This window comes from Dermacentor silvarum, chromosome 4, assembly GCF_013339745.2.
Source record: "Dermacentor silvarum isolate Dsil-2018 chromosome 4, BIME_Dsil_1.4, whole genome shotgun sequence".
Classification (NCBI taxonomy): Eukaryota; Metazoa; Arthropoda; class Arachnida; order Ixodida; family Ixodidae; genus Dermacentor; species Dermacentor silvarum.
In genome coordinates, this window is record NC_051157.2 from 118413986 (window position 1) to 118441503 (window position 27518).

Consider the following 27518-nt stretch of genomic DNA (forward strand, 5'->3'; position numbering starts at 1 on the left):
GAGAAGAAATAAGGGGCGATGCGTTCGAACATAATTGCGGATTGTGGAACACGATTGATTAAAACTGCGACAGTTTCACTGTATCGCATGAGCCGATGAGCTCATGAAGCTGTCAGTGGTTTGCGGCGCTTACTGTCATCATTCATGTCAGTGCGCTGCAGTTCGTCGAACATATTTTGGAACCGAGTCTGCATGGCATCTAGCGCTTGTGTGAGAGTGTTGACCATGTCTGATCGAATCGCTTGTCCCAGTTTATTGGATTCTTGAGCCCGTTTTATTGCGATAGCAATTATATGGACACTCAAAAGCAGATTTCTGCCGTCGCCGTCGCCGTCGCCGTGAGGTTCCGTATGACGTCATTTGGAGATGAAATCGTCGCCGCGCGCCGAACGCTGTATGTGCGACTGAAAGGGCGCGAGGGGCGCGTCTTTCACGGGGAGTGAACGCACGGCGGAGAACAAACGCGCGTTCTGCGCCGTGCTCGCTTAAGGGCTGCAGAATTAGGCGTCTCGTTTCTCCTTTACAATCACCATATATGTAGAGCAAACGCGCCTTCTTCAGACGCGCGAGAGTCCGTGGGGGAGGGGGAGGGAAGGGAGCCGACGTTTAGCTGCGGCACCAAGTGCCTATTTATATGAGAGGCTCCAGCAACAGTCACCAACGCCGCACGCATTTTGAGCTAACGCGGGCAAAACGCCGATGGCGTCGACAACAGTTCTGCGTGTTGTTGCTACCAAAGCCGCTCACCTTACTTCGTATGACATTGCTGTGTTGCTATCGCATTCATTGCTTCGCCCTTAGGGCGAAACTGTGACATTTTTGTCTTAGGCGACGAATTACGTGTGAGTAAGCGGAGTCTTTGTCAGTGACCGGTTTGACAAGGCGTGTCGGAGAGCGGCTCTTTCGTTCATTCCGGGACCGACTGCGTCTCGGCGTTGGTGACCGATGCCCTTTCTTTGGGGTCATTACGAGATAGTGGAGTCTCTGATTTACTTTCCGTAATTCCTGGATTTCCTGGCGTAGGCTGGCGATAAGCTGACTCAAATCAGAGGAACCAGCTACTTGCGCCCAGGAGACCTGTTTAATCGGCAGTGGCTCTGAATGTGCGGGCGGAGTCATATATGCTGAGTTAGTGCTACTACTGGGAGCTGTTTTGGAAATATCGCATTGAGGGCATTGGGGGTTGAGTGCAATGTGTGTGGACGCCCCACAAGCGACGCAATGGGGAAACTGCTTACAATTCGGGTCGAATTCGGGCGGAGGTTTGCCTCAGTCCCGGCAGACCGGCGGGAACGAACAGTATTTGGCAACATGGCCCAAACGGTTACAATTGTAGCATGCTACCGGACGGGGCCGATATTCATGGACATGGATAACTTCGTATTCGAACACCAAGCGTTGTGGTATGCGTTCCGTATCAAATGTCAGAAGCAGCAGCTGTGTTTTTCCGAGCATGCGCACATCGGTGATCGTCGCCTCATAGAGAAAGAAATTCAACAAGAGGGGACAGTCGGCAAAAACTGGCAACAGGAAACACGTCACCATACGTCACGCTATACTTTTGACACCGAACGTTAGCTGCCGCGAGCATCGAAAAAAAAAGAAAAGAAAGTGAACTTAAGTTAACAGGCATTGATTTATTTTTTAAACTATTTGCCGCGAAAACTAAAACGTTTTGCGTATAAATGAACTTAAGCTTTGCGACTTATTTTCCTTGCCTTACCTAGCCACAGGTCAATGACGCGCCAGATACATGCGTCATCCGCCAGACACTTTCCCGAAGCCAGCGAGTGCGGCCGCGCGCGCGTTTGAGCGCTTGCCCGCGGCGACCCGTCTGTCCCCCTTTTTCTTAAGTAGCCTGGTTTCGTGGGCTCCCGGCGTATTCTTGAGTTTCTTCTGCACAGGGACAAGACACCACTGCACTATTGGACTACGGCAAGGTGAGAAATCTTGTTTCACAGTCTACGACGCAATTAGGCTTACGGCACGGGACTGAGACTTACGACGCCGTTAGCGAAAAACAGCTCGGCCATCCTGGCGCAGTTAATTTCAGTTAATGAATAGTGCTGAGACATATTTTCGACGCTACCTAGGGGATTATGGTAACTTATTTCGGTTTTTGAGCCACACTGGCCGCACAGGGCGCCGTGTCGCAGTTAGCGAGAACTAACTCGGCCGTGTGCGTAGTCTAGTGCATCTTGCTAGGAAAAGTTTGTGCCGCTTTCTCTGACGTCAGACATTACTGAAAAGTAATTTCGTTACTTCCTGGGGTACTTTTGAGCCACGCTGGCCGCACAGCGCGCTGTGACGCAGTTAGCGATAAGCAGCTCGGCCGTGGTGATAAAGTTAGTTTGGCGTGTAATGAATCTTATGGCATCTTCGGCTGGTCGTGTTAGAGCGCTCTGGTAGCGCTACAAAGGTCGTATAAAACGGTTACTAAGCGTTACCGTGTGCAGAAACGGGTCTCCCTGATAACGAAGCAGGATCATCACTTCCATACCCGGTTATTGTCGTAATACAGCTTTAAAGTCGTCTTTCACCACTTTTGTAGCACAGCCAGAGCGCTCTTCATGAAACGACCACTCGAAGATGCCATTGGAGGGACAAGTCTGTGACGTTTTTTGTGGCTCCGCAACAACATATACCTTCTTTCGGTACTCACGCCTGTTGAAAACGCGATGGGCGATTGCCAAGAGTGATAACATGGAGTGTGCTGCTGACGCCGGCAGAACGCGCGAAAGATAACGCCGACGAACATATCAGAAACTTGTAATTCGAAAATTCCGTCTTCTAACCCTTTCAGACACCACATAATATTGACTGAAAACTTACTTTCACCACATTTCTTGCATCTTCAGATTCATCAAAGTGTACACCTGTAGGAAAGATTAAAAAATTTCAATTCTTTAGTGAGTTTTGTCAAATTTACAGACTGTGGACTCCACGCAAGAACTTACAAAATGAACATCAAATATGAGAACATCAACTATTTCATGTGCTGAAAAGCTTGAAAAGCACTTATCCAGCCACATGAAAATTAAGCCTGGTGCATGATACTATTGTGAAAAACATTGAAAGAAGTGAATGCACTACATACATCAACATACTGACACCAAGCAAGGTCACCCAACCGTGTACATTCTCACTCACTTTACTAAAACATTTTTAACATGTTATCCGAAATTGTAGCACGATTTCAATCATAAGTGTTTCAAGACATATGCGACACATTTTAAATATCATTACTTTCATCGGTGCTTTTGCTGTTGATGCACTATCTTGGTGTACACAATTGTGTACACAGTGTCTGAAAGGGCTAAAGGACTGATAAAGAGCATTGTACCCACGCATTTGTCTTGAGTGCCTGTTGCGTCCGTCTCTATGTATGTAGCGTACCGTCGCGTCGCCCGAGGCCAAGTTTTGGAAACGAGAAGTCGCCCGTTTGTACACTATTTCTGCTGCCAAAGTGCAGGAAATAATGCCCGAAAATGGGGGAACGCTTAGAAATCAGATGTTTTCATATTTTATGGTCTTGTTTGGGATGAGTCGGGTATTTTCTACGCCATGTATGTAAAAGCGAATTGCTTTTGTTTGTATTGCCGCCCATTCACCGCTTTCGCACGTTTCGCCTCTATACGCAGTATTCCTATGTCTAAATACCAAAATGACACATGCTTGTAACATGCTGTTACGTGCTTGTAAATGTAACATGCTTGTAATTTACTTTTTTTCAGCTGGTGCCGTCCGGTGGAGCTTCATACAGGAGCTACTGCGCTACTGCCTTACCTGCTGGGGTCACAACGTTGGATGAACGCACAAAAAGCGCGGAACGAGCTTTTATATAGAGCAAAATAAATATTTCCTCATTGCACAAAGGGTCTTGCGTCTACTTTGTGAAATAGCACGTGGCACAGATTCAATGGGACTTTACGAGATCGTTCGCAATCATTTTTACTAAATAATACACCGATTCTGCACGAAAAGCAAAAAAAAAGACAAAAAAAGGGGGGGGGGGCGAGGCGGCTAAAGCCCCTTGATCTTGAAAGTAGCGACACTCTCCTCCGCGAGCGCACTTTCCTCCTCAATTCTCCTCGCCCGCCAGCTGCGCGCGCTGCGCACGGCACGCTATTGCGCCTGGGGTCCCGCGGTCGGGCCGCAGAATTCGATGGAGGCGCATTATTTTGGGCCAGTTGCGCGCCCCAGTGGCGTAGAATATTTTGAAAAATGGTGATCACAGCATGGAGAATGCTGAAGGCAACGTTTATGAGGAGATTGGTTTCATCTTAAAGCCCTATGAATGACACACACTGATGTAAAGGGAGCTTTGAGGCGAGTTCTATACTCCAGTTATTTTTTCTGCCACATGATACGCTGCTTTACTTCTTGCATCTGATCTAGTATTGCTTGTGGCAGATCGCTCTATGTTTGGCAGTTTTTTCTTGTATGTGCGCGCATGTGCACCGCAGGTATTATATTCAGTATAATGAATAACTGGCGAGAGCATCGTCCGTCCATGTGTTTGTCTTAATGTCAAAGTAGCTTTTGCGCTGTGGTTTCTGCATTGAATAGGACGGTTCCGTAATTTCAGTGCGATGAAGCGGTGCCGGCAGCCACTCATCACCCACAATAACAGAATCTGAGGAAAGGTATTTACAGATTATTCTTTAGGCGTCGGTGTCAATGAAGCTTAAAAAATACTCGGTATACCTATGGGAGAAGGCATTCTATATTTTTAGGCAAAAGAAACGCCTCTCGAAAAGGTATTTTGATAGTTCACACCAACATTCCGTTAAATTATGTAGTAGGATAGTTAAAATTGTGATTTTGATTAGACATCAGAAAAACATTTATCACACAAAAACCAAAGAATGGTCAGTAAGATGCTTTATTTTCGTGCACGCGCAAAAAACGTTATTTGACAAGATACAGATAACGTAGAAGAGTATCATATAATATTAAGAATGAGAAACAATGCTAGTGTACAAATGTGCCATTTCCGATTGAATAAGAGTTGACGACGTGCGAGGTGATGGAGTCCCAGCAGAATATTCACCATTTTGAGGAGAACCCCATTTTTATGCAATGTACAAATTGCCGCAGCAAAAACGCTAATGAGCAGACCGGAAGAATTGAAAAAAATGCATCATTAGGGGATGCTTTGATACGAGCAATAAGAAAGGCGCCTTATCTCGCAAACAACACTGTTCCTTGTCGGAACAAAGTTCTTCCGGCCAATGGTGTGCCGCCACTGCTTCTTGCGCAAGCCATCACGCTTTCCTTGCGGTATCGTAAAAACTGCATAGCCATCATCACGCTTCTTGCTGCAGTTACATGCGCAGAAGCACGGCATAGCGCCAGCAGACAATGCACGAAACAGCGTGCAATGTTAGCGTGCGACGTTCTCTATACGCCGAGCCAGCCGAGCTGAGGCGCAAAATGGCGCGAACGAAAAAGCAAAACGCAAGCTCCGCTCGTTTCCAAGGGCAACGGCAGGGAGACCAATCATCATGCAGGAAAATGGGCGCAAGACCGTCGGCCGCGGAGGGGACTCGCGAGGGGCGAGGAGGAGGCGAGGAGGTCGCGCGCCGGCGGCAGAGTACAAAGAGTGGCGGTACTTTCCTACATCAAGGGACTTTAGAGCCGGCGTGCTAGCTGGCGTTCAAAATACGCGCGCCCAAAACCGAAACCGGAAGTGATTGACGCCGACCGCTTGGCACGCTGCAGTCAATTCGGCCGCTGGGCCCTATGGGAGTGTCCCCTCTTGGTTGAATTCCTTTCTCTATGGTCGCCTATTCACAGCGAAGATGTGCTTTGATATACTCGGTTGTGAGTCCAGCTCTTATCTTTATCACCCCGCGAGAACTGCCTGCTATATGTGCCTGTAGAGACGATGTGTCGACGAAGATTCCCGTAAACGGTTGCAAGCAAGCGTGATAGTGTGTAAAGTTTGCGGAAGTGACCCTCGTCGCGAACAGTGATCCGTATGCAGTTACTGGTTGTGTCAAATCGAAGGATTGCCATTACTGCAATAAAGGCTGATGGAGCGCTTTGTTCAGTGGCGTCTGTGAGCGCCTGCTTCGGAGTATCATTCACATGTAGTTTGTTTAGCGGCCTGATCAGGACGGTGTAGCGGGGCCGACTCGCCCGTTCGGCGTGCAGTCTTTTCGGTGACACTTGGCGTCGGTAGCAGACGGTTTCGCTGCCTCCCGTCGTCACGAGGTCCAGCGGCTCCGATGAAAGAGCCCGCTGCCGTGTTTGGAACAGCAGGCCCGTTAGACAGCTCTGATGGTAGTGGACACTGGCTCGCGTCCATGGTGTCTTTTCCGTCAAATGAAGTTTAAAAGTCATCGCAGTTCGAAGGAAGACCCGTGCTTTCCGGGGTCATCGTCATAGTGGGCGTCTTGATGAGAGCCGGAGTGAAAGCGCCGGGGGTATCAGATTCGCCAGGCTCGGTGAGGCCACGGTGGCGCGGCGCAGACGCTGCCGCGGGCAGCCGTTCCTGTTATGCTTGTCCGAGGCGCAACACTAGACCTAGGTTGGTCAGTTCACAAAAAACACAAGAAAAAGGGACAAAACTTTTCCAACAAAGACCGACTTCGTGGTGTGGGCTCACCGCGTGTGGTCGAAATTCACTCACTCAGTGAAAATAGCAACAAATAAGCGGAAAATCTGGTCAAGACGAACACAAAAAACAGGAGCCGAGCTGAGGCACGTCTGCCTTCGCCGGTGGCACCATCAGGCCTGTTTTCTAGAATGTGGGAGCTGTAACTCATTTGTGACGACTGTCCGAGCCTACTGCATGGTTCTAAGCAACCCATTTGGGCGTACGCGCTACAAGAATTTCGCGTCATCGTCAGTCGTGTTCTCCGCTATGCAGCATCTTGACAGTGATTTGCGTGAAAACTTTGACAACCCTAACAGATTAAGGGTCCACAAGTTTATGTATACTTGCTCGTCCCCTCCAAGCTTCATTTTAAAGGGACAGACAACCGCACACAACATGAATCGAGATAACCCCGCTGATGGAAAGATTGCCTATCGTATTGGCTAAAACATGCCATGTTTGTTTTATTAAACGTAAATTTATATTGTTAATTCTTCACTAATTGTCGCCAACATTGACCTTTGGCGCCTCACACGGTAAAATCATGAAGATGCATAAGTTCTCCATAAGTGACCTTCTCCTAGTGTACGCGGTTCCTGGTCTTTTTATTAGTATTGAAATTCCAGTACACGTTTTTCTGTTATAAGCTTTTCCTTTTCTAACTTACAATGTGCAGATAGGCCTTCGTTTGTAGTGAGTAGAAACCTGGTGCTGCCTTCGCATTCGTTGTCGATGAGTTGGCTTGACCTGTCTATCGACAGAATAACGATGACAGCGGCTTTCCAGCCATGACGTAGGTGTGTACTTGCGCAAAAACTCGGTACCAATATAAGAGAGGTTTGTACAGCAACGCAAACTTATTGCACCAGCTTTTTATTTTCAAAAGTGTATGAAAAGGTGTACATTTAGGTGTTTAACCACAGTTGCACTAACTCCTGTGAAAGAAGAACGATGTGCGGCTTTCACACTTTGCGAGGCGGGATATCAGCATCGCTCTTCCCTCTCGGCGCTGCTGGAGAATGGAATCTCTCTTTTTTTTTATAGGGTGCTCAGATCCAAAAATTCCGATTAAAAAATATCCGCGCGCTTTTGGAAGCAACCGCTATAGCCATAAACACTACCGAGGATGAGCTTTTCGTGGCGCCATAAAAAAACTAGGTCCCTAAAAATTGATTGTCAAGTACTTTAAGGATTGCACCAGGGTACGATAATGACGACAAATGTTCCCCGAACTAACCATAGACAAGCTAGGTTAGCAAAAGCAACCCAAATTACCACGCTCACTAAAAGTATGCGTTCAGATTTGATCGCTGTGGCCCGTGTTACAAACTGTACTTTATGTTTAAGCGCAGGCTTATCAGTACCTCATTATCATCAGGCGGCAACTACAGACTGACACTTATCCAAACCCGCTAGCGTATCATAGATACGCTAGCGGGTTTGATTTATCCGACAGCACCAGCAATGTGATCTATCCCGACAGCACCAGCAATGTCTACGGCCTAGAACCTGCTACATTAAAACACATGCTCTGGAAACACATGCTATGACGACAGGCATTAATCCCGATGTTCTCTCGGCGAGGTGCGCCCATGCCCTGCACAGCTCCAAGCTCGCCGACCAAATCTGGGTTGTCCAGCAGGCCCGCCAAACGGTGACTAGGTAAGGCCTAGACGTCCCGACGTGGGAGACCTGAGCCCGGGTCATCAATCTGCAGGACACTGAATAAAAGTTTTTACCAACCAATCGAATCAGTACTCCGGCTACGAACCGCACCAGGTTAGCGCACCAGGCCGGTGACTTGTTTCGGAGCACAAGCCCTTATTCCGAATTCACAGGGCTTTTCGGGCCAAATTCACACAGCTATTCTTTCGTAAGGGTCGTTCGCCATTGGCCGATCGCCTTCTCTAATAAGGCGCCAAATATCAGGATTGGCTGGCATTTTCTCTTACAAAGAATTCTAGCGTAACAACGTTTTCTGCAATCGGCCCTTCGTCGGTAACGAACTTTTCGGAATGCTTGACCGCTTTCGTTAATTATATGTTCACTGGCACTGTTGGCTGGTTTTCCTTGTAAGAACTTGGCTGGCGGAGAAATTCTTGGGCCAAATTAAAAAGATTTTCATTCGCAAATACTCTTTCCCAATTGCAGGCCGACTTCGCTAGGGATATGTCGAGCATCGTCATTTACTGGTATTTTTTTTTATTACGATCAATTCTACCGTAAGGGCTTTTTGGGAATACAGCCTCTAGGCCATTATTCACAAGGGCTCGTATTCATAAAAAGCTCGTGGGTAAGACTTACTCTTACGAGGAAATTTCACCAACTCTTGATAATGGACGTATTATTAGCTGAGGCCGCCGTCAAATGCTAAATAGCGCTTGCTGGCGGAAATCAGTGAAATGCGCCGAAGAAATTGTTTGCTTGGTCAGTGCTGTTTCTCGTTGGCTAGCCGCCTTTGGTAATAGCATGTCCGACTTTACGATTGGCTACCATGTGGTAGCAGAAACAATTCTAGCTTAAGTACTGTTTTGCGAACACGGACCTTGGTTATCTGCTAGTTAGTATGAACAGCGCTCATGCATTCGTGCCTTTAATTACTTTAACGTGTATTTTACCTGAATAAGAATATTGTATTCAATGTCCAAAGGTATTGCCAAAAATATTGTTTAGTACTTCGACAAAGGGTATCTGGAAAATAGTGTTTGCAATGATTTGGCGATGATCGCCTGAATGTTGAAGGGTTTCCTCCACTTGGGGGCCGAATTAACGCGTATTTCAGCTCGTAAGTACTCCTTACCATTGGATACCGGCCTTGACTGACAGTATTTTCAACATTACGACTAGCTGGCTTTTGCTCTTACTCAGAGTTATAGCATAAGAACAGTTTTGACAATAGAGGCCGAAGTTATAACGTCTTTGGCGAAGCACTGGGTATGTTTCGTGACCAATAGATACATAGTTGCTATTTATTCAATGTAGTTGTCTCACAAATAAAAGGTTTTTTATGGGGTGGTGAAAGCAGGACCGAATTCATAAAGCATTCTGCTTGTGAGAGATATTTATAGTGGCTGGCCGCATTCTCTAATTTTTGACTGTGACTAGTGGCTAGTATTTGATCGTGCGAGCTAACCTACCATAAGTACTGCTTCGTAAATACGGCTTAGTTTCTGTGCGAGCACATCAAGCCACTCGTTAAGTTGTGAGCGCGAAAAAGTACCTGAGTTGACGAACATCGCCGAATTTAGAAGGCCTCCGCGATTGGTGTTTTCTTTACTGCACTGATTACGAGATGCTTTGCAGATTCACTTCATTGGGGAAGACGTCTCGCAGCTTTGGAAGATCTGTCCCCGTGATCTGGTACCGGCAGAATTTGGTGGCACGCGAGATGATTTCGACTACGACCGCCAAGATGAGTCTGCACGCCGAAAAAGTGATTTGTTCGAAGATTTGTGTCGTTTTGACTGCCCAGCACAGTGAGAGATATGTTAAGAGTAGAAGTTACAATTTTTGACGAAGGAGAAGCAGGTTTTATAGTTTTTGCTGCATCTTAATGACTATTCAACAATATTGCAAAACGAGTTAGTTCGAATTATATATGTGAACAGACAGCGAGCCTTCTGTTGAATGCCCAGCAATTTGGAGCCTTTACCTCCGCGTTATCATTAAAAATGAAGTGAAATCTCACCGTTCACGCTTTATTTCAAAACACAATTGTTCTCTTATATCTCGCGCCATCTCTATTATATAGCATCATCAATGTACATGCAAGAAGAATGATTTCACAGAAAAGTGCCACCACTTTGTTTTATATCACTTGATAGCACAGTGCATAAGGGTACATGTGAGGCTTTGGGCTACATGCCAAAAAGCCAAGGCTGCTGTCATATACTGTATTTCCCGGTCTATAAGATGTGTTCTTGCCCCGCAATTTCATCGGTGCGTCTTTGGCAACGGTGCGTCTTCTATATGCATGAAACCAAGCCTGCTGACGTGACCAGTAAACACATATTTTTTCGCGAGTACATGAAACCATGCGCGGCTGCATTCTAAAAAAAATCGAATCTCATTTTAACCAAAATTTAAACTGGTAACGAAGGCTTAAACTGGTAGCGAAGTTTCCATAGAAGACCACATGTCTGTGTGTCGGGGGGACAACATTTGTAAAAAAAGAAATACAGAAAAAGGTTGGACATCACACCCAGAAATGGAGGTGACGTTGAGATGTTATGGTGCTTGGCGCGAATATCTGAATTGCTTTATGGTCTGGCATTTCGACCGCTACGCAAGCAGTTATATTTCTTCTCTGAGCTTACGGCTAGCCTCAGCTGATGTGCTAGCGTGTCACTAAACCGCAGCAGTGCCTGTATCTTACAGTGAACATAATAAAGCTAGTACTTGTGAAAGCTTCAAAGATTATGTCAAAGGTTTTGCAGATGTTCTATACTGGGACTGTGCGCTGGTCATAGAACTTATCATCCATGGAAACATATGTGTTGTTTGGTCACGTGTATTGAGTCCTTAATTCTCCGCGAGTAAAAGTGAACTTCTATTTGAAACCTTTCTTGTACTGTCATTCATTCCCATCTGTCACGCAAAACGTGCGCTGTCGTGCCATTCGACGGAACGAACTCGGACGAAAGGGAGTTTACAGCAAACACAAACTTCATTTCGGCACGTAAACAGAAACAGAGAGTACGATAACAATTGGGAACCAAGACCCTGTCAGGCTTAATAGTTAACAAAGCTTTCCTTCGACAATGTTCTTATAAACTTCTACAACAGCAGAACTACCCAAAATTTTTCACATTCTATAACAAGCACATAACGTGCTGTCCTTGAGCCAGCTTAAGTCTTAAGTGTTCTCAACCAACTAAACGGAACATATTCAGCAAAGTTCGCGATGTCCTTCGTGGCACATTCACTCACGTGGCCCGCTAACTCCTGGCCCTTGTTCTTGCCTGACGTGGACGCGGCCAGACAGGAAGCTTATCACTGGTCCTGGAGGTCGACGGCGGCGCCTCACCGAACCATGCCCTCGGGCGGGACTTGGTTGAGACAGGTGCTCAGGCAGTACCCAGACAAGCACGCCAAGTCCTCACCGGCGTTGCCGGACACAGCGTTGACACGTCCGACCGTCTTGCGTTCCAGAAGCTTGTCTCCTCTTGCGCCGCTCGCGCTGCCACGTCTTATATTTTTCTCACTGTCACAAAAGAGCGCGTAATCCAAGCGCGCGCGGCGTGTCACGCAAACCAGCGAAATAACACGCCGGCCCCGCGGCAACTTCAACAGAGGGGGAGAGCGCATACGGCTCAAACAGCAACGCGAACAACGGCGCCAAAACGTCTAGAAGAGCCTCGACGAAGCGATTTTAACCGGAGAGAGAGAGACAGAGGACACGCACGCGCCGAGACACCTTCTCACCCGGCGAGTCCAAAGAGATAACTACAGCGTGAGCTCGCGCCAACAGCTTGAGTCATCACCCCCCCCCCCCTCCCCCCAACCCCCCGCCTCGAGAATGCTCCGACAGCGGCGGTCGAAGGTACGAGAAAAGACTCGCAGCTTCCCAAGCTTTGGCCATGCTACGAGATCACGACACCGATAGGAAAGATCCAGAACGCCTGTGGAAGCTATATAACCGCCGTGCGAGAATCAGAGGGTGGAATTCAGGGAGTTCAGGAGTTCAGTCCGCACCGGTGAAGTGATGTAACGTGAAGACCGAGCGTCTGCGGAAGAAGGGGATTCCCCGGCAAGCTGGTCGACGAGTCCATCGAGCGTCTGCATTTCCGGAAGAAGTTCCTTTTTCGAGATTTGCCCCGAGTTACGCCGAGATCGCCTGACAAGACCAACACGGGTGAATACGATTGGACACTTTTAGTGTTCCTATTCATTTTGTACTTTACGTGTTGGACTCTTAGTGCTTGACGTGAATTATTTTCTTGTGTTTGTTAATACCCATCTGATTTGTATTGTGTTGTGTCTAGCCTAAGTGTGCAAGTGTGTGTGCAGCTGCCTTGTGTGAAGAATATATTTTATCGTGTTTTGACAACTCTGGGCTCTGACTCGGTTTTTGGACAGCAACCGGCGTTCGCTGGCGCACCAGAGGGCCCATTCTCAATTGTCCTTGCTTTCGCGGGATTATTTTCGGAAGCTGATAAGTCGGCTTTGTAATTTGGTCCGGCGTCTGCGCCTCGTTCAAGGGGTCTGTGACACTCACGTGTGCTCCGTTTAGGTGCCGTGTTTATTTGTTCTTCTTTGTCGTTTCAGTAATTACCAATGCCGTCTGCTATCCTTTCCTGTCGATCCTGACACCAACCTATTCCATCACGTTTTTAAGTAACGTACAGAAGCAATTGTCGTCAATATATTGAGGGCAATTGCTTCGGTACGTTCCTTAAAACTACTGTGTTACTGCCTATCATTTGAAAAGGAAAGACATGACCTGCGCACAGCTCTAAATCAGCTGGATAAAAAAATGAACACCGCATATCCACGAAGTTAATAATGATGAGTGGGGAAGCACCGGCCTGGGGATCATTCGGGCAAAACGCCGGAAGCGTTCTCCGAAAGCCGGAAGCTGGCTTCTGGTTCCGACTTCCGGAAGACGGAGTGTGGCGTACATATACTATATATATATATATATATATATATATATATATATATATATATGGCGTACATATATATCATCATCATCATCATCATCATCATCAGCCTATATTTATGTCCACTGCAGGACGAAGGCCTCTCCCTGCGATCTCCAATTACCCCGGCCGTATCTGTTTATGCGTGCGTGCAAACAGTACGCCTGTTGCCCCTGTCTTGCGCTAGCGTATTCCAACTCATATATATACTTACAGTATATACAGCGCTTTTATAGCCCTTGTGCACCACAGCGCCCCTAGCTACCGACGAGTGAGAGAGAGAGAGCGTGCGTCGGGAACGAGAGAGAAAGAGAGCACAGCTGCGCCTCTAGCGGGAGCGGCGAGTACTAGCGTCGCTACGACGGCGTGACGACGGACAACGCTCTACCCTAAGCAGCTTCGCCCCTAAAACGATTCACCTTGAACAAGATCGTGGGACCATGGACTCGAATATCGCAGCTACAAAAGGCACAAAAAGCGCTGCTGTGATTTTTGAAAACTACCGGATTGAGTGACCGTCTGTGATGCGGACTGAGTGACCATCAGTGATAGAGCAAAAAACAGTTACCACGTTGGCGATGTCCACAGTGGACTTTCTCTTGTTCTCCTCATCTTTCCCTCCCATTTTCCCTTCCCCCAGTGTAGGGTAGCCAGCCGGGCTCAGTCTTGGCTAGCCTCCCTGCCTTTCATCAATTGTTTACTCTCTCTTTAAGAGGCGTAGCTCACCAGGTCACATAGCAAATTTCGGTTATACGCTGGAAGTTGTTACGTGCCTCTAGGGAGCGTTCTACCGCAAGAATCTTTCGAATTGGTTCATTAATAGTCGATATAGAAATATTTGCGTGCCGCGAACCCATGATTTGAGGAGGCGAGCGTCACCGCCAACATATATGCACTCTCTCCACTACCCGCCGCGGTAGCTTAGCGGTTATATATTGTGTGGCGCTGCTAAGCATGAGGTCGCGAGGTCAAATCCCGGCTGCGGCGACCACGTTTCGATGAGGTCGAAATGCAAAAACCCCCACGTCCGGTACATTGGGGGCACGTTAAATATCCGCCGGTGGTCAAAAATAATCCGGAGTCCCCCGACAGCGTGCCCCATAACCAAATCGTGGTTTTGGCACGTAAAACCGCAGAAATCAATCAATCTCTCCACTTTCCCCGTCCAGCCTCTGCAAGCTAGATTCCTTTCCTGCGTTCTCCCATACCGAACCTCGAGGATCGCGGAACACATACATAGTGGGCCCCGCCTTCTTTTTCTCTTCCTCTCTTTTTTGCTGCGCTGAGCACTTCCGCTGACGGTGTCGCGAGAGTTTCTGACTGGTTACTCTTGTTACGACTGGCCTGTGTGGCGAACAATTTGTGTCACGCCGCCGAAGCCACGCGAAAGCCCGGACGACTTAAAATACGCCGTGCCGCCAGCAACCGTTGAAAAACGCCTAGAAGGCCGCAATGGTGAAAAGACGTTAGCCTTTGTGCGCGCATTCTGGCCTCCTTACCCGCGGCTCGCACGACGACCTGATGTCTGCCTATGAAATATAGGCTCCACGGGTATGGTAGAGAGAGAGAGAGAGAAATAAACTTTTATTTTCTGAAACGGTAATCCGAGTCAGGACCCGGTACACCCTAGGTGGGAGGATTCCTTATTCCAGGAACCCTCTGGCTTGGGCTGCCTCCTTGGCCCCGGCGACAAGAATGCGTTGGTCGTTGGAAGGAGGAAAAAAGTTAGGGGGGAGCGTCACGTGATTTCGCTAGCCTCGGCAAGCCAACCTCCTCTGAAGCCGCCCCTCCCACTCTCTGAGGCCTTATGCGTGTGGTAGGAATAGTAGGTGATTTGTGGGTAGGAATTGGCCCGCATGGTTGCCTAACCATTCGGCATTGTTTCGTACGTGGTAACGTTTATCTGCCGTCACAGGCTTGGAGTCACGTGTACGGGTGGTTTTCGGCTACTGCGCGCGTCGTTCTTCGCTTGAAAAGCGATGCCTTGAAACGTGGAGCAAGACTGGGGCGCCCGACTCATAAATACAGAAAATTTTCAAGGCGTCAATTGCGCTTATCACCAAGGTTAGTGGAGTTGCCAGCGCGCTCACCTTGAAACCCGTCCAGAACGGCCGAGAGTGGTCTATTTTCTCCACATACTCCTTAAATTTCGTCAAATCAGCTGTAGCAGAGGAACTGCTACATTTGAGTGGATGTCTCATTTTCCCTTTAATTACTTCTCTCCACCTAGCGGGTTTCCGCTGAACTATTACGTCAAACACTTGCCTTTGCTTCGAGTTGTTGACAAATTCGACTTCGCCCTGACATCTGCTGGCCGCCTGATTAGCTCAGATGGTAGAGCGGCTGCCCCGGAAAGGCGGTGGTCCCGGGTTCGAGTCCCGGACAAGGACGAATTTTTCTTCAACTGCGAGGCTTTCTTTCGAGGAACCCGTATGGGTTTCCTTTGTAGCAACTGCTACATTTGGGTGGATGTCTCATTTTCCCTTTAAGATCAGGTAAAAGACATAAAGGATCAAAGTTTGAACAATGCACTGTCTTCCTCAAGGTTATACTTAGCTCACGCATAATGCATTCAGAGGATTCACAGCATTCCATGTCATCACACCGCGTGCTCTAGTGAAAAGTAGGCCAGCTAACCTACAGTCATTGCCCATACTGTTTAGCTTAGTGCTGAACAGAGCAATTTTAAAGTGAATCTTTCTATGTCTCACTGATTAGTCCGTGAGTGCCGAAAACGCACTTCAGGAAAGCTAACTTACACAATGGAACTACAATGGAACTACCTGCGCATATGCGCAAACAACAGAACAACGGCTGCGCATCTGCGCACACAATAGAACAATGGCGCACTACATACGTATCGTAGAACACTACAGTTTACATTGGCAGTTGTACCGATAAGAACAATGGGAACTGCAACGCCACGCTACCCGTGTATCGGCAACGACAGAGCCTCTGACCGTCTACCACAGCGGTCACAAGGCAATACTGTGCAAGTTTAGAGTCCGCTGTGAAAATGTAAGTGTGTGGGTGTAATCAACGGCTACATGATCTACAATAAAGGCTATGCAACCTAACGAAATGTGTCTTCATTCAACTTCAACGTTCGAAAATACAATCCTAAACAAGCAATCAAATCACATACCCATCGCATCGGGTCACTCAGCATTTCTTGTGTTCGTTGCGTGGTCGTTGGCTTTGGACTTTTGCATGGGAGAAAGCTTCGCGTTCAACCATCTTTCTTTAAGAAAGGGACTTTGAATTTTTTAGGCAGAATTCGCGTACAGTTGATTCGCCATACAGCATTACGCAAGACAACGAACATGTAGTTGCACAATTTACAATAAGGCATCACATTTCTCCCCTAAGAAGTTTGATGTCTGCATACAACGCCCTTGAACAATATATGCTCTTTACAAAGTTACTCAAAAAATTTAGGCCTGCTGCAGGCTTGGGAAATTTGACGAAACAGCGGAGCTTGATCTGCAAGCGTGGGTGTATAGCATAGTGTGTATGACGCTCGCCTTCAGGCCGCAAGTACCTTTGTTCATATCCCGCCACACACTCTTTCTTTCTCTCTATGTTAACAGCGATGCTGTTTAAGCCGGTAGATGCGCAGATAGGTGTGCGGAGATAACCCTCCACCTGGCTATGACATCACATGAATCACCTTGCAACGCCTCGCAACAGCTGCGGGAGCCGAGCCATGATGTGATCGCGCGCGCCGCATCGCTTCGCCTTAGCTCTGCCTAGCCATGACATCACCATGCCGTGAGGATTGGTCGCCGCAGCTGTGCAGAGGAGCTAATCCGTGACGTCAGGGTCTCGCGGGGTATATATAGCTCCACGTCGCCACAGCGTCTACATCGCTGCGGAGGGGAATGGGGCGACCGAAGAAGATCGTCACTCCCGAGGAAGAAGAAGCGCGGTGCGAAAGGCAGCACGCCGCTACTCGAGAGCGGATGAGACGACTTCGCGCCGATTCAGAGTATCGCGCCGGCGAAGCGGCGACTACACGACAGCGAATGGCAGAAGATTCCGAGTTTCGAGCCGCGATAGGGAGCAAACCGGTAAAGACTCGCTGAACGAAGATTTGCCCTGCGTAGTTATACAGACGGACGACGACGACGAAAGGAATGACTGGTACTGAAAATTAAACAACACACTGTACATACTTTAATGACCGAGTGTTCATTGCCCTTTAGGGAGCTACCGACCATTCCCAACACCACGCATAACTTGGCCGAGTCTAGAAGCATAACCTCACAGAAAACTTCGCAGAGTCTCGAAGCATAACTACGCAGAAACTTAGCCGAAGCAAGAATAAGGTACGTGGGGCCTGCCAGCTTTGCTGTTTGCCCAGTTTTCGCGCTACTAGTGCAAAACTGTCCCAATTCTTTCTTTCTCTCTCTCTCTTTTGTCTCTTTCTTTTTCTCTCTCGGCGTCTCTCTCTTGCTCTCATTTTCTCTTTCTCTCACTCATAGCAAGTTGTGTTACAATCGTCGGTACAACGCAATCACATGGTTCCCATAAATGCATCTTCTGCAAGCGTGGTTGTATAGCCTAGTGGTTATGACGCTCGCCTTTGGAGCGTGGGTACCCGGATTTGAATCCCGCGCCTCACCAAGCAAGGTTGTTTTGTTTTATTTATTTTCCTCGCTCTCTTTCTCTCTCTGCACCTCCTTTCCTAATTTTACACGCTCTCCACTTCGCTCGAAACTGCTAACACCATCGCTCCGTAGGGATCAACCTCGACTTTAAACAGCTCTGCGGCTAAAATAATGCCTTAACATAGAACTTGGTGGGACAGCCGAAGTTGATTTATAAAGGAATTAATTGTATAAGCCATCATGAACATAATTTACCCGCAAAGAAACTTGTGTAGCAGTTTTTGCTGTACTGCGAGTCGCAGCAGCGAAGTGAGAAGACAAGCCATGATGGCTCAGTGGCAGTAATGCTTCTTGAGTGCAAAGTCGCGGGTCTGATTTCCATAGGTAGTTGCATTCCTGTGAGAGCAGAATGCAAATTCGATCGTGTACTTGAGTTTAGATACATGTTGAGGAACCTCCAGGCAGTCCAAATTAATTCAGAGCCCGCCACTATGGCATCTCGTAGAGCCCGTGTGTAGCTTTGGAATTTTGACTCTTTGTGTGATCAGTCAGATGTACTGTACCCACAGTGCTACTGGCCATGATTGGTTGGAAAGCTTCATGCACCCTAAGCATGCTTTGTCAGTCTGCAGCCAAAGCATATGACCAACATGGGTGCGAGGTTTGTATTTCTCTACGCGAGGCTCCAGCTTGGTTCACCACGTCTATTGACTCCCATGGTGGCACTGTGGTTGTGCAACTATGCTGTCCTTTTCGCGATAATGTAACGATTCGAATTCATTGGTATTCCTTTTTGCACTCTCAGTGACCCAAGCAGTGCCCTGCCTATGATATCACCGAGACCAGTCGGTCCAAAACAGCGGATGATAAAAAAAGGAATAGAATTGAGCAAAAAGTATCCTGCTCCTCGCCACGAGGTTTCAGGCATTATCCTCGCCGTAGCTGCCCCGCACTGTTTTGGCAACGTTCAAAAAGGACAGTCTACTATTTGGCTACCAATTAAGAAGCTCAGGTGGTCCAACTTAACCCCTAGCCCTCTAATACAACATGGTTCATAACCCGCTGCGTGGCGTTTGCCTGTGAAACATAAATTTTTAAAATTCAGCTTTTCTCTATTCAAAGATTCACTGTCGGTAATCCTACGTGTAGGTCATGCGCTTCGACATAAAAAAGTTGGAGTAGTTGTGAATAATTAGCCAATGATAGCACAAAAATTTCCAACATTTTGGAGATTTATCGGCCCTTGACCTGCGTCAGCTTTGTGTGCTTTTGCCCAATTCTTTCCTGATGTAGACGTTCCGTTGTAATCTTGGCAACATAGCGCAGTCTCACATCTAGGTACTTATGATTCCCCTCACAAGACGGGATGAGTGGTATTCAAGTGGGTGATTTTCGAGCATGTGCTGATCTAACACATTAAAGACGTCCTTGTCGACAAAGGTTGTCATAGTGGCCACTGCGTCTTTACTTGCAAACCTTTGGCATGGTGGCGGCGAGCACACCATAGCCCTACGCAGCTCTGTCTCACATTGTCTGCAGATGTTCAGAACATCATTTGAAGCATAGGTCAGTCCACCTCGCGTTTTTTGCAGAATCAGGGAATATGCAGGCTTGGATGGAGGAGTTGACACCTTTAGCGCAAAAGCACACTCATCGCACTGGAGGCGAAGCAGTAAGCTGCGAACTATAAACCCAGATATGTGCGCAAGAATTCCATCTCCAACCTCAAACACCCTGCCTGGGTTGGCAGAGTAGCCATGGTCTTGTAAAATTGCTTCCGTGAGTGGTTCACTGGCTGCAGGGCTTCTATGAGGGGCAGTGAACTTAATTACGTCGATGGAGGTGGTCGTTCAGAGGAGCTTACAAAGAGAATTCTGATTTGTTCCAGTGGCAAGAAATTTCCGCCATCAATGTCCTTGATCTCATTCTGAACTCTTAGACGCTTGAATGCTGCTGCAAAGTGCTTTGCTGTTGGGTTTCATTGCAGCACTCGAATTATCTTATTGCAGCAAGAAATATCTCAAGGTGGTCCCGACTGAGCTTGGAAGTCGGAAGATATGCCAATAGGCCCTTTTTCTGTAACCAAGTGGTCGTATAGACGGATGACATCGTATAAGCACACCTCAAAACCAATGAAACCGGTCTTTCGGTTGGTCTCTGTCATTAGTTTACCAGCTGCAGACTCCCTAAGTGAGCAAAAGTAGGCCATCAGTTCTTTGACATACGCAGCGACATGAGCCACATTTGCAGGACATAGTAACCTTTTCCATCCTTCTTGTCTTGGATGTCTTGAATTTAATATCTCAATTGCCTTGTTGACATGTCTGATAAACTCTTCTGTTTGTAAGGAATTTGAAAATTTTGGAATTTTTGAGCTCTGCGTTCACTAAAAGCATCTGCTACCGATTGACTAAACGTTTGAGCCGCCAATTAGATTTTCATGGCCTGGTTTTTCCATATATTATGTGTCTGTCGAAGTTCGTTTGCCAATTGTAGGCCTCCTTTGTACTGGACTTCATGCAGCTCATCAATATGGTTCCACAATATGAACTGTTTGTTTGCATCAACAATAATCTTTTTATGACATAGGGTGTTCTGCAGCAGCTTCAACATGTGATAGGGATCCAACAGGCTCTTTGATACTGGATGCGGAAAAGAAGCATCCAACTCAGTCAGGTCCATCTTGCAATTAACCAAGGCTACGCAGCAATGACAAATTCGCAGTAGCCTTATCGCAGGTTAAACTCACGATGTGTGCTACTCTTTCGTTAGCTAAGCTACCAGCTTGGAGCACCAAATTGCCCCTCTGCTCACCACCAAGGCCATCCACTAGAAAATAGCCAATGGGCGCTTCCACCTGCCATTTATTGCAACAAACATTAACACAAATGCATCTTTGCCAACTGGAAAGCTGTCATCATTGACATCAATGCCCATGTCAAGATATCCATGGAACCTTTTTCAATACCACTCCACGTGTCTCATGAAGTTTCATTTCTGTGAAACTCGATGTATGTGATAAATAAATGAACTCAACTCCGAATGTCCATCTCACCCACAACCAGATCGCATAATGTAGTGTGGCCGTTTTGGGAATTTTGCTTTACCTTCAAAGCCAATGCAGTCAGTACCTCTTCTGAAAAGCCAGCAGCGCCATCAATGGATTGATGCCATTTACACCGCCTCTTTGGATGCGGAAGCCATGTGTCGAAAACAGCTCGTACATATAGGTATGTTCTAGGGGAATAAAAATGCAAAGTCAATGCAAATGCCCTGAGCTCTGGCGAGTAAGCGGGTGACAATGCATACCAGACTTACGTGTCAATTGACGCATGAGCAAGTCTTTTTTTTTTGCCACACCAAGGCTCTGCAATGTGGCAACATCCTCATTTCCTAGTATGCGATGGTCAGGTAAATCTTCTATTACCTCTTGGAGATGAGCCACCTTTTCCAAAAGCCAGCGACGGGATTGCTGCAGAGTCTTGATCTTCTTGGCCGCACTTTGCAATTGTGAGTAGCGCCTTACTGCATGCCTCAGAAATGACTTTTCAGATGTGTTTTCTGCTGGCTGTGGCTGCAAAATATCACGCGCACAAAAAACAGGTGCATGAACAACGTACATGACACAAATCACGTACCAAGATCACAGCACTTAGTTGTTGTGGCATACATTCCTATGTAAGCTATGAAGAATGTATTGCAAAATTTTAGGTCATTACCTTGCTCACGCCGGTTTCTGTTTACGCTTTTGCGAACATAAAAACAGCGAGGACATAAAACTGACATCCACACATGTTTGCTAGTGAAAATTAATTTTGTTTGTTTATTTATTTGCAAATTACCACAGGCCTATCTGTGCCCAGGCAGGAAAGGTAAAAGTACAAAACAACACAGAAAAGGCTAATGTAGCATAGTTAATAGGTAATGTAGCATAGCACAGCAGCCTTTTAGTTTGAGTGTTCAAAATATACTGAGCTCATACTTCTGCTTGTGTTACGGCTCATCATGACCGATCGAACAAATAAAGAGTATAGAAAATTGTGCAAAACCTATTGGCCTTCTAGTTCATTGAGTAATTTTAATGGAAAATCGAAATTGGAAAAGATTATCGGTCACCAATTGGTGTTTAATGCAGAGCCTGAGGAAACTCATACCACTGTGGGCGAATATGATTACGTTTCAGCATTTAATTACATAGTTGCCATGATAAAAAATGTTAGTGTCCACGAGCAGTTCACTGAGCGCCATTTATTATGCTTCAGCTATTAAACAGTTCCCATGAAAATAAATGTTACTTCACTTGCAGTTACCTAACGAAACGAGCATGTAATAATTGTCGTGGTCGAGTATTATCCTTCCCATAATATGCCTTGTTGTTTGAGGTGTCGCTGGGTTGTGCGTAGGCAGCACTGCAGAAGGTTCACCCTTGGCGTGCTGGTAGGCCTTGGACTGGGAGCCTGGACAAAACACATGAAGTGTAATGATGAGTGACTGTTAACTGCAACATAGCTTGAAATTTCTGACCGTGCAAACGATATACCAGATGCACAGTTGAAACTAAAATCCAGGACTAATAGGGGGACCATTGGCTTGATTTAAAATGAAACACAATAATTAATGACCAGCAAGCAGGACGTTGTTAGGGAGTTCAGGGGCTGTGGCTATTTACTGTATTTTTATTGCGATAGCAATTATATGGACACTCCGAGCGCATTTTTGCTGTCTCCGTCGCCCCGTCGTCTTCGTCGTCGCCTTAGCCGTGAGGTTCCGTATATACTCGTGGACAACTTTCTGTGGCAATGAAAGGAAAGCTACGGAGGCAAAGCGCGCACAAGTGAGAGCGCTTCTGAAAAGAGTCCCGCGTTTTATTCCACGTTGGTTTAGGCTGGGGAACAGAAAACATAAACAGCTTATTAGCAAAAGTTAAACAAGACAGAACCCACCACTGAGTGTGAAAGTTTACTTATTTTGCGGCTTTTCCCCTCCGCGTCTGGGCAAACGCGAAACCGTCGCACGTGGAAGCTGCGTCGATTCAGCGTCTGTTCCGAGCAACCAAAATCACTGTCAAACGCTGCCAGACTACTTGGCGCGGCAACACATGTGCAGCATCCACGCGCCCGTAGCTTTCCCTTCATTGCCACAGAAAGTTGTCCGCGAGTATAGTATCCAACCGCGATAAAATCGTCGCCGCGCGCCGTACGCTGCGTGTGCGAGTGAAAGAGTTCGAAGGTGAGCCGCCAATCGCGGGTCAATGTAGTGCACGTGAGGGAGGAAGGCAGGCCGTAAGCGCGCGGTCTGTCGCGCGCGAAGCACGGGGGTGAGGTGACAGAGAGGGAGAGGGAGGGTGCGTTATGCTTCGTCGGATGCTGCTTCCAGCGCGGCCGCGCAGCCGTATCTTGAAAGCGATCTGCGACGTGGGCAAAGTGCCCGCCCACGCGGGCCTAATCTTCAAAGCCCTCTGCGATGAGGACAAAGTGCATTCGCCGAGTGCGAGTAGCTTCGTATGGGCTGCGCTTTCGACGTTCGCGTTGAAGCGGGACGAGAAACAGCGCAAAAGTCAATTAACCTGCTAATGCTGGCGCGCTTTCTCACTCCAGCGTTTTCACAGCGACTTTCCGCGGTCATCGAGCGAGATGTGTTCATGCTTACGTGTGCGCGCGTGACACCGTGCTTACCTATTTAGTTAAAACTTTATACGGCCCATTAAACTGCTATCCTTGCTTGGTATAGCTCTCTACTAATTTGCTACCCCAATCGATGCTTCGCCTTTCGGGCGAAACTGCGACTTTTTTATTTACTGTCCCAAAAATGGTATTCATCAAGCTTACCGGCAGAGTTGGCATGTTATAAATTTTATTACCGTAGTAAATGTTGGATCCTAGCTAGGGTATTACGCGTGTAATGAGAGGACATGGTTGAATTCAGACAAGGAGTGTGCTTTCCTTATTCAAACTTTTCTGAAAAAAAATAGTTTTTCATGTTACATAACACTGCTTTGCTGCACATTGTTTTATTTTACTTAGCTTGCACTTATCCTAGATTTACTAAAATGAAGTTATGATGTAGCATATATGGCTTTCATTCATTAGCACTTGCTTTTTCCAGTGTTTACAATGCAATTTCAACACACAACTCATGCAGTATGCTCGTCACTTGCGTCAAAAAACAGCTGTAAGGTAGCTGATGATAGGCCGAACAGTTCTTTCTCTTCATTCGGAGGATTACCATTAAATATTTTAAATCTGTCGAAAACATCTTACAAAAGAACTGTATGACAAAGTCTGATATGCATTTTGAAACTGCAATTTTTACTTTAAAGATGAAACCCAAATTACACATAACAAGGAAACACCAGATTTTTGCAAAGCGGAGCAGAACAGTAATGAACCAAGGCACACACATGATCATCACCACATTCAAAGATACCAGGACATGTTGGAATTCGGAAGGCTCATCAGCGATGTCTGAATCAGTGAAGGACGGGCTAGCAGATGTAGCAGCACCCTCTGCTAGCACATCAGACAAGCCCTCAGAGATGTCCATATCCAATGTGGTTTGAGAGGAACCAGCCTGAATATAAGAAAAGCACACTTCACACAAGGAATAGTGGCGGACATCTACCTCAGTCATGAAAAAGGCATGATGAAGCTGGAAACATGTGTTATGGTTGCATACAACTGTGCTTCAACTTACTGGCTCATCTTGATGCTGTGTGTTTCCATGGATGAAGCTTCTTCACTTGAATGTTGAATCATGGCTATGGCATTGTCATTTGCCCGCGTCTGCAGTTAAAGAATAACCCACCAGTTATTTTTAAGATCTAACAACCACATTTGCTGTGGAATGAATTTACACAACCTTTGCAGAGTCATGCAAAAGGTATCGCATAATCTGTGCATGCCTGTGGCGCACCGACGGAGGTTGGTTTCAGGAATTGTAACGCCCCCCCCCCCCCCCCCCCCCTGAGGCCGAGTTACCCCGCCCCCTTCCTACGCGTCCAGCCCCACCAGTCCAACGTGTACCTTCAGTGCTCTGTTCACATTGTCATTACAATTCAGGAAGTGGCTTGAGGTCGAATTTTTCTGATTAACAAGAAAACTCTATCACTGTCTTGTATCTATTCATTCACCCTTAAATTACTATGAGTAAAACGCTGACGAAATATACATTGCCATCATCCTTGGTGTCTATATTATTATAACTATTAGGCATTTTATTTGCTCTTGAATTCCTCTGGCTAAAGCAAGGAAATTGCGTATTATGCAAAGCGCTTGCTTCCCCCCCACCACCACCACAAAAAGTCAACCCCGCGCCCCCCTCTGGCCGAGATCGTGGGTGCATGCTGTCCTTACACACCACATCCCCCTGTGCCGAAAACTATGTTCGATCTAAGTGTGCTTGTAAAATACGCGTACAACTAATTAAATCTCGGGGACAATGGACCTGTAGTTTCACACAGCCATGTTTCACACGACAATATCTTAGACATAGCTGTAACGCATACATAATGTAATGTAATGACCCCTCTGTAAGGCCTCCGGACCCAAGGGTACTGATAAATGAATGAAAATAATGTTCACTCCTGTAACTTGAAATACAACTGCATAATGCCATCTCAACTGTGATTTACCTACTGTTAAAAGTTTGTTGACCAACACCATATCTTCTGAAAATGAGAAGGTATTTAACCTCAACATGGGAAGTACAACCTGGGATAATTTCTTTATGCAAAAAAAATTAGGACATGATTGAACTTTAAACACACAAGCAGAGTTACTACGTGCAGAATATTCTCTACAAAATTATTGTTCTTATTGACTATTTTAAAGGTTAGTATGTTAGGTGAAGACTAATCTTTCATGGGTTCAGTTAATTAGTTTTATTGCAAATTTAATTGTTTTCATCAGCAAGAAATACATGCGAAATTCAGTCAATAATAATTTTTATAGCAGGAAATTTAATTGTTCAACAATAAATAGTTTCACATCGTGGTCTTTTTAGGAGTGTATGCTAGCTGATAAAAATACTCTGACGAGAAATAATTACCACTTTGTGGTAATTATGACAAATTCGTAAAAAAATGACAGACTTGTATTGCACCACTGATTACACAGCGTGGAGGTCCAAGTAAAAAGACGGCATGTCGAGCATTCGATAGTAGGCTTTGTTGCAACGTATCTAGAAAGTTTTAGGCAGTAATTTTTTTAACTGAGAGTTTGAAATGGCCTTGCATGCCATTTGGATTACAAGGGAAGTTTTAGCAAAAGTTTGCGAAATTACTTAAATATGAAGATGCGATCAATCAGTGATATCCCTGGTATTATATTTTACCATTGAGGCATATGTTTTGAAATGGCTCTAGCCCCAGTAATAAAAAAGTAAATACGGAAATTGGACTAATCAATTTTCTAACTCAACCAGTCAGAAAATTGATTTTAAGTGCATGACATGAGTCCCTTCATCGTGTAAAGGAGTTCCAATTTTAATTTATTTTATTTGCAACAATGTTACAAATAAAATAAATTTGAACTTCTTGCATGGCGCCCATCTACTGGGCTGAGCAGATCGCTGGGGTCTACGGGCTCCTAGACGTCTAGCATACCCTCTAAATATTCTATGAACAAAGTTTTACCGAACCGAACCAAAACATAAAATGGGTACTGCATGTAGTGTCACAACAAACACATTGGTGCCCGCGGGAGATGGTACTGCATTCGCCATCAAGTGACCCTGTCCTCTGGTTCTGCTCGCAAAATCACCGTCACTCAAGTGCTCAGAGCAAACAACGCTCCATTGTGATTATGCCCATGCAGGTGAGCGGCACACTGCTAATGCACACTCTTCTCTTGGGATACGCTGCCTTGGAAACCTGGTGCACAATTTCAGTGTCAATGGTCATTACTCTGAACCAACATTTCAACTGAACATATATAAAGAGCAGTGCGACTCAATTGTTGGCACTGATAAATAGTGCAGAATAAACACTTCTATTCCTATTTCTGGTGTTTTCATCTATCGAGGACAAAATTATGTTTTCTTAGAATGTATACCATAATGCACTTCTTTTTAGGACAAGGATAGAATAGGAATAAACTTTATTTATCCAACGGTTAGGACAACATCTTACTAGTTCGTCATTTATTCACTCGATTACGTAGTCACTAGCAAATATTGCAGTTCTATTTTCATAAATAAAAGGAACGTTCATTGTGCTTACATATGGAAGGACAGACCACAGTGGCGTAGCCAAGGGGGGGGTTGGGGGGGTTCAAACCCCCCCCCGAAATTTTTTGCACCCCCCCCCCCTAACCCACCCTTTGCTCTCGTCGCTTCGCGCTGACATATTTCAAGAAACCGGTGCTACTTTCACACTTTCATTCCTGGGCGCTTCGGTGTGGGTTGGTAATTTACAGCGAATCATGTCTGCATATGGAAAAAAACTGTCACGGTGTTTGTCAAGGCCTTGACACTCTGTGAGGTTTTGGGCGCGAATGTGGCGGCCGCATTCTGAAACAACAAATGCGCAACAAATGAAGCAACAAATGCAGCAGCCGCATTTTAGATGAAGGCGAAAATGCTCGAGGCCCGTTTGCTTAGATTTAGGTGCACGTTAAAGTCCCCAGGTGGTCGAAATTTCCAGTATACATTTCCGCCGCTTCCCTT

At 46.4% G+C, this 27518-nt stretch overlaps 1 protein-coding gene across 5 annotated transcripts in view; it reads left to right on the forward strand.

The window, feature by feature from the left end:
- The window catches only part of LOC119450573 (alpha-tocopherol transfer protein-like), a 107339-nt gene that overhangs the window by 63652 nt on the left and 16169 nt on the right, over positions 1-27518 (forward strand). For 4 of the 5 annotated variants that reach the window (XR_007466474.1, XR_007466475.1, XR_007466473.1 and 1 more), the window contains one exon: positions 9908-10507. Coding sequence is in view for 1 of the 5 variants with exons in the window: in XM_037714078.2 (XP_037570006.1) it covers positions 9908-10084 (177 nt within the window). In the remaining 4 variants the exon portion in view is untranslated. Of the gene's footprint in view, positions 1-9907; positions 11724-27518 lie in introns of those variants that run through there. The other variant, XM_037714078.2, reaches the window with a different exon arrangement.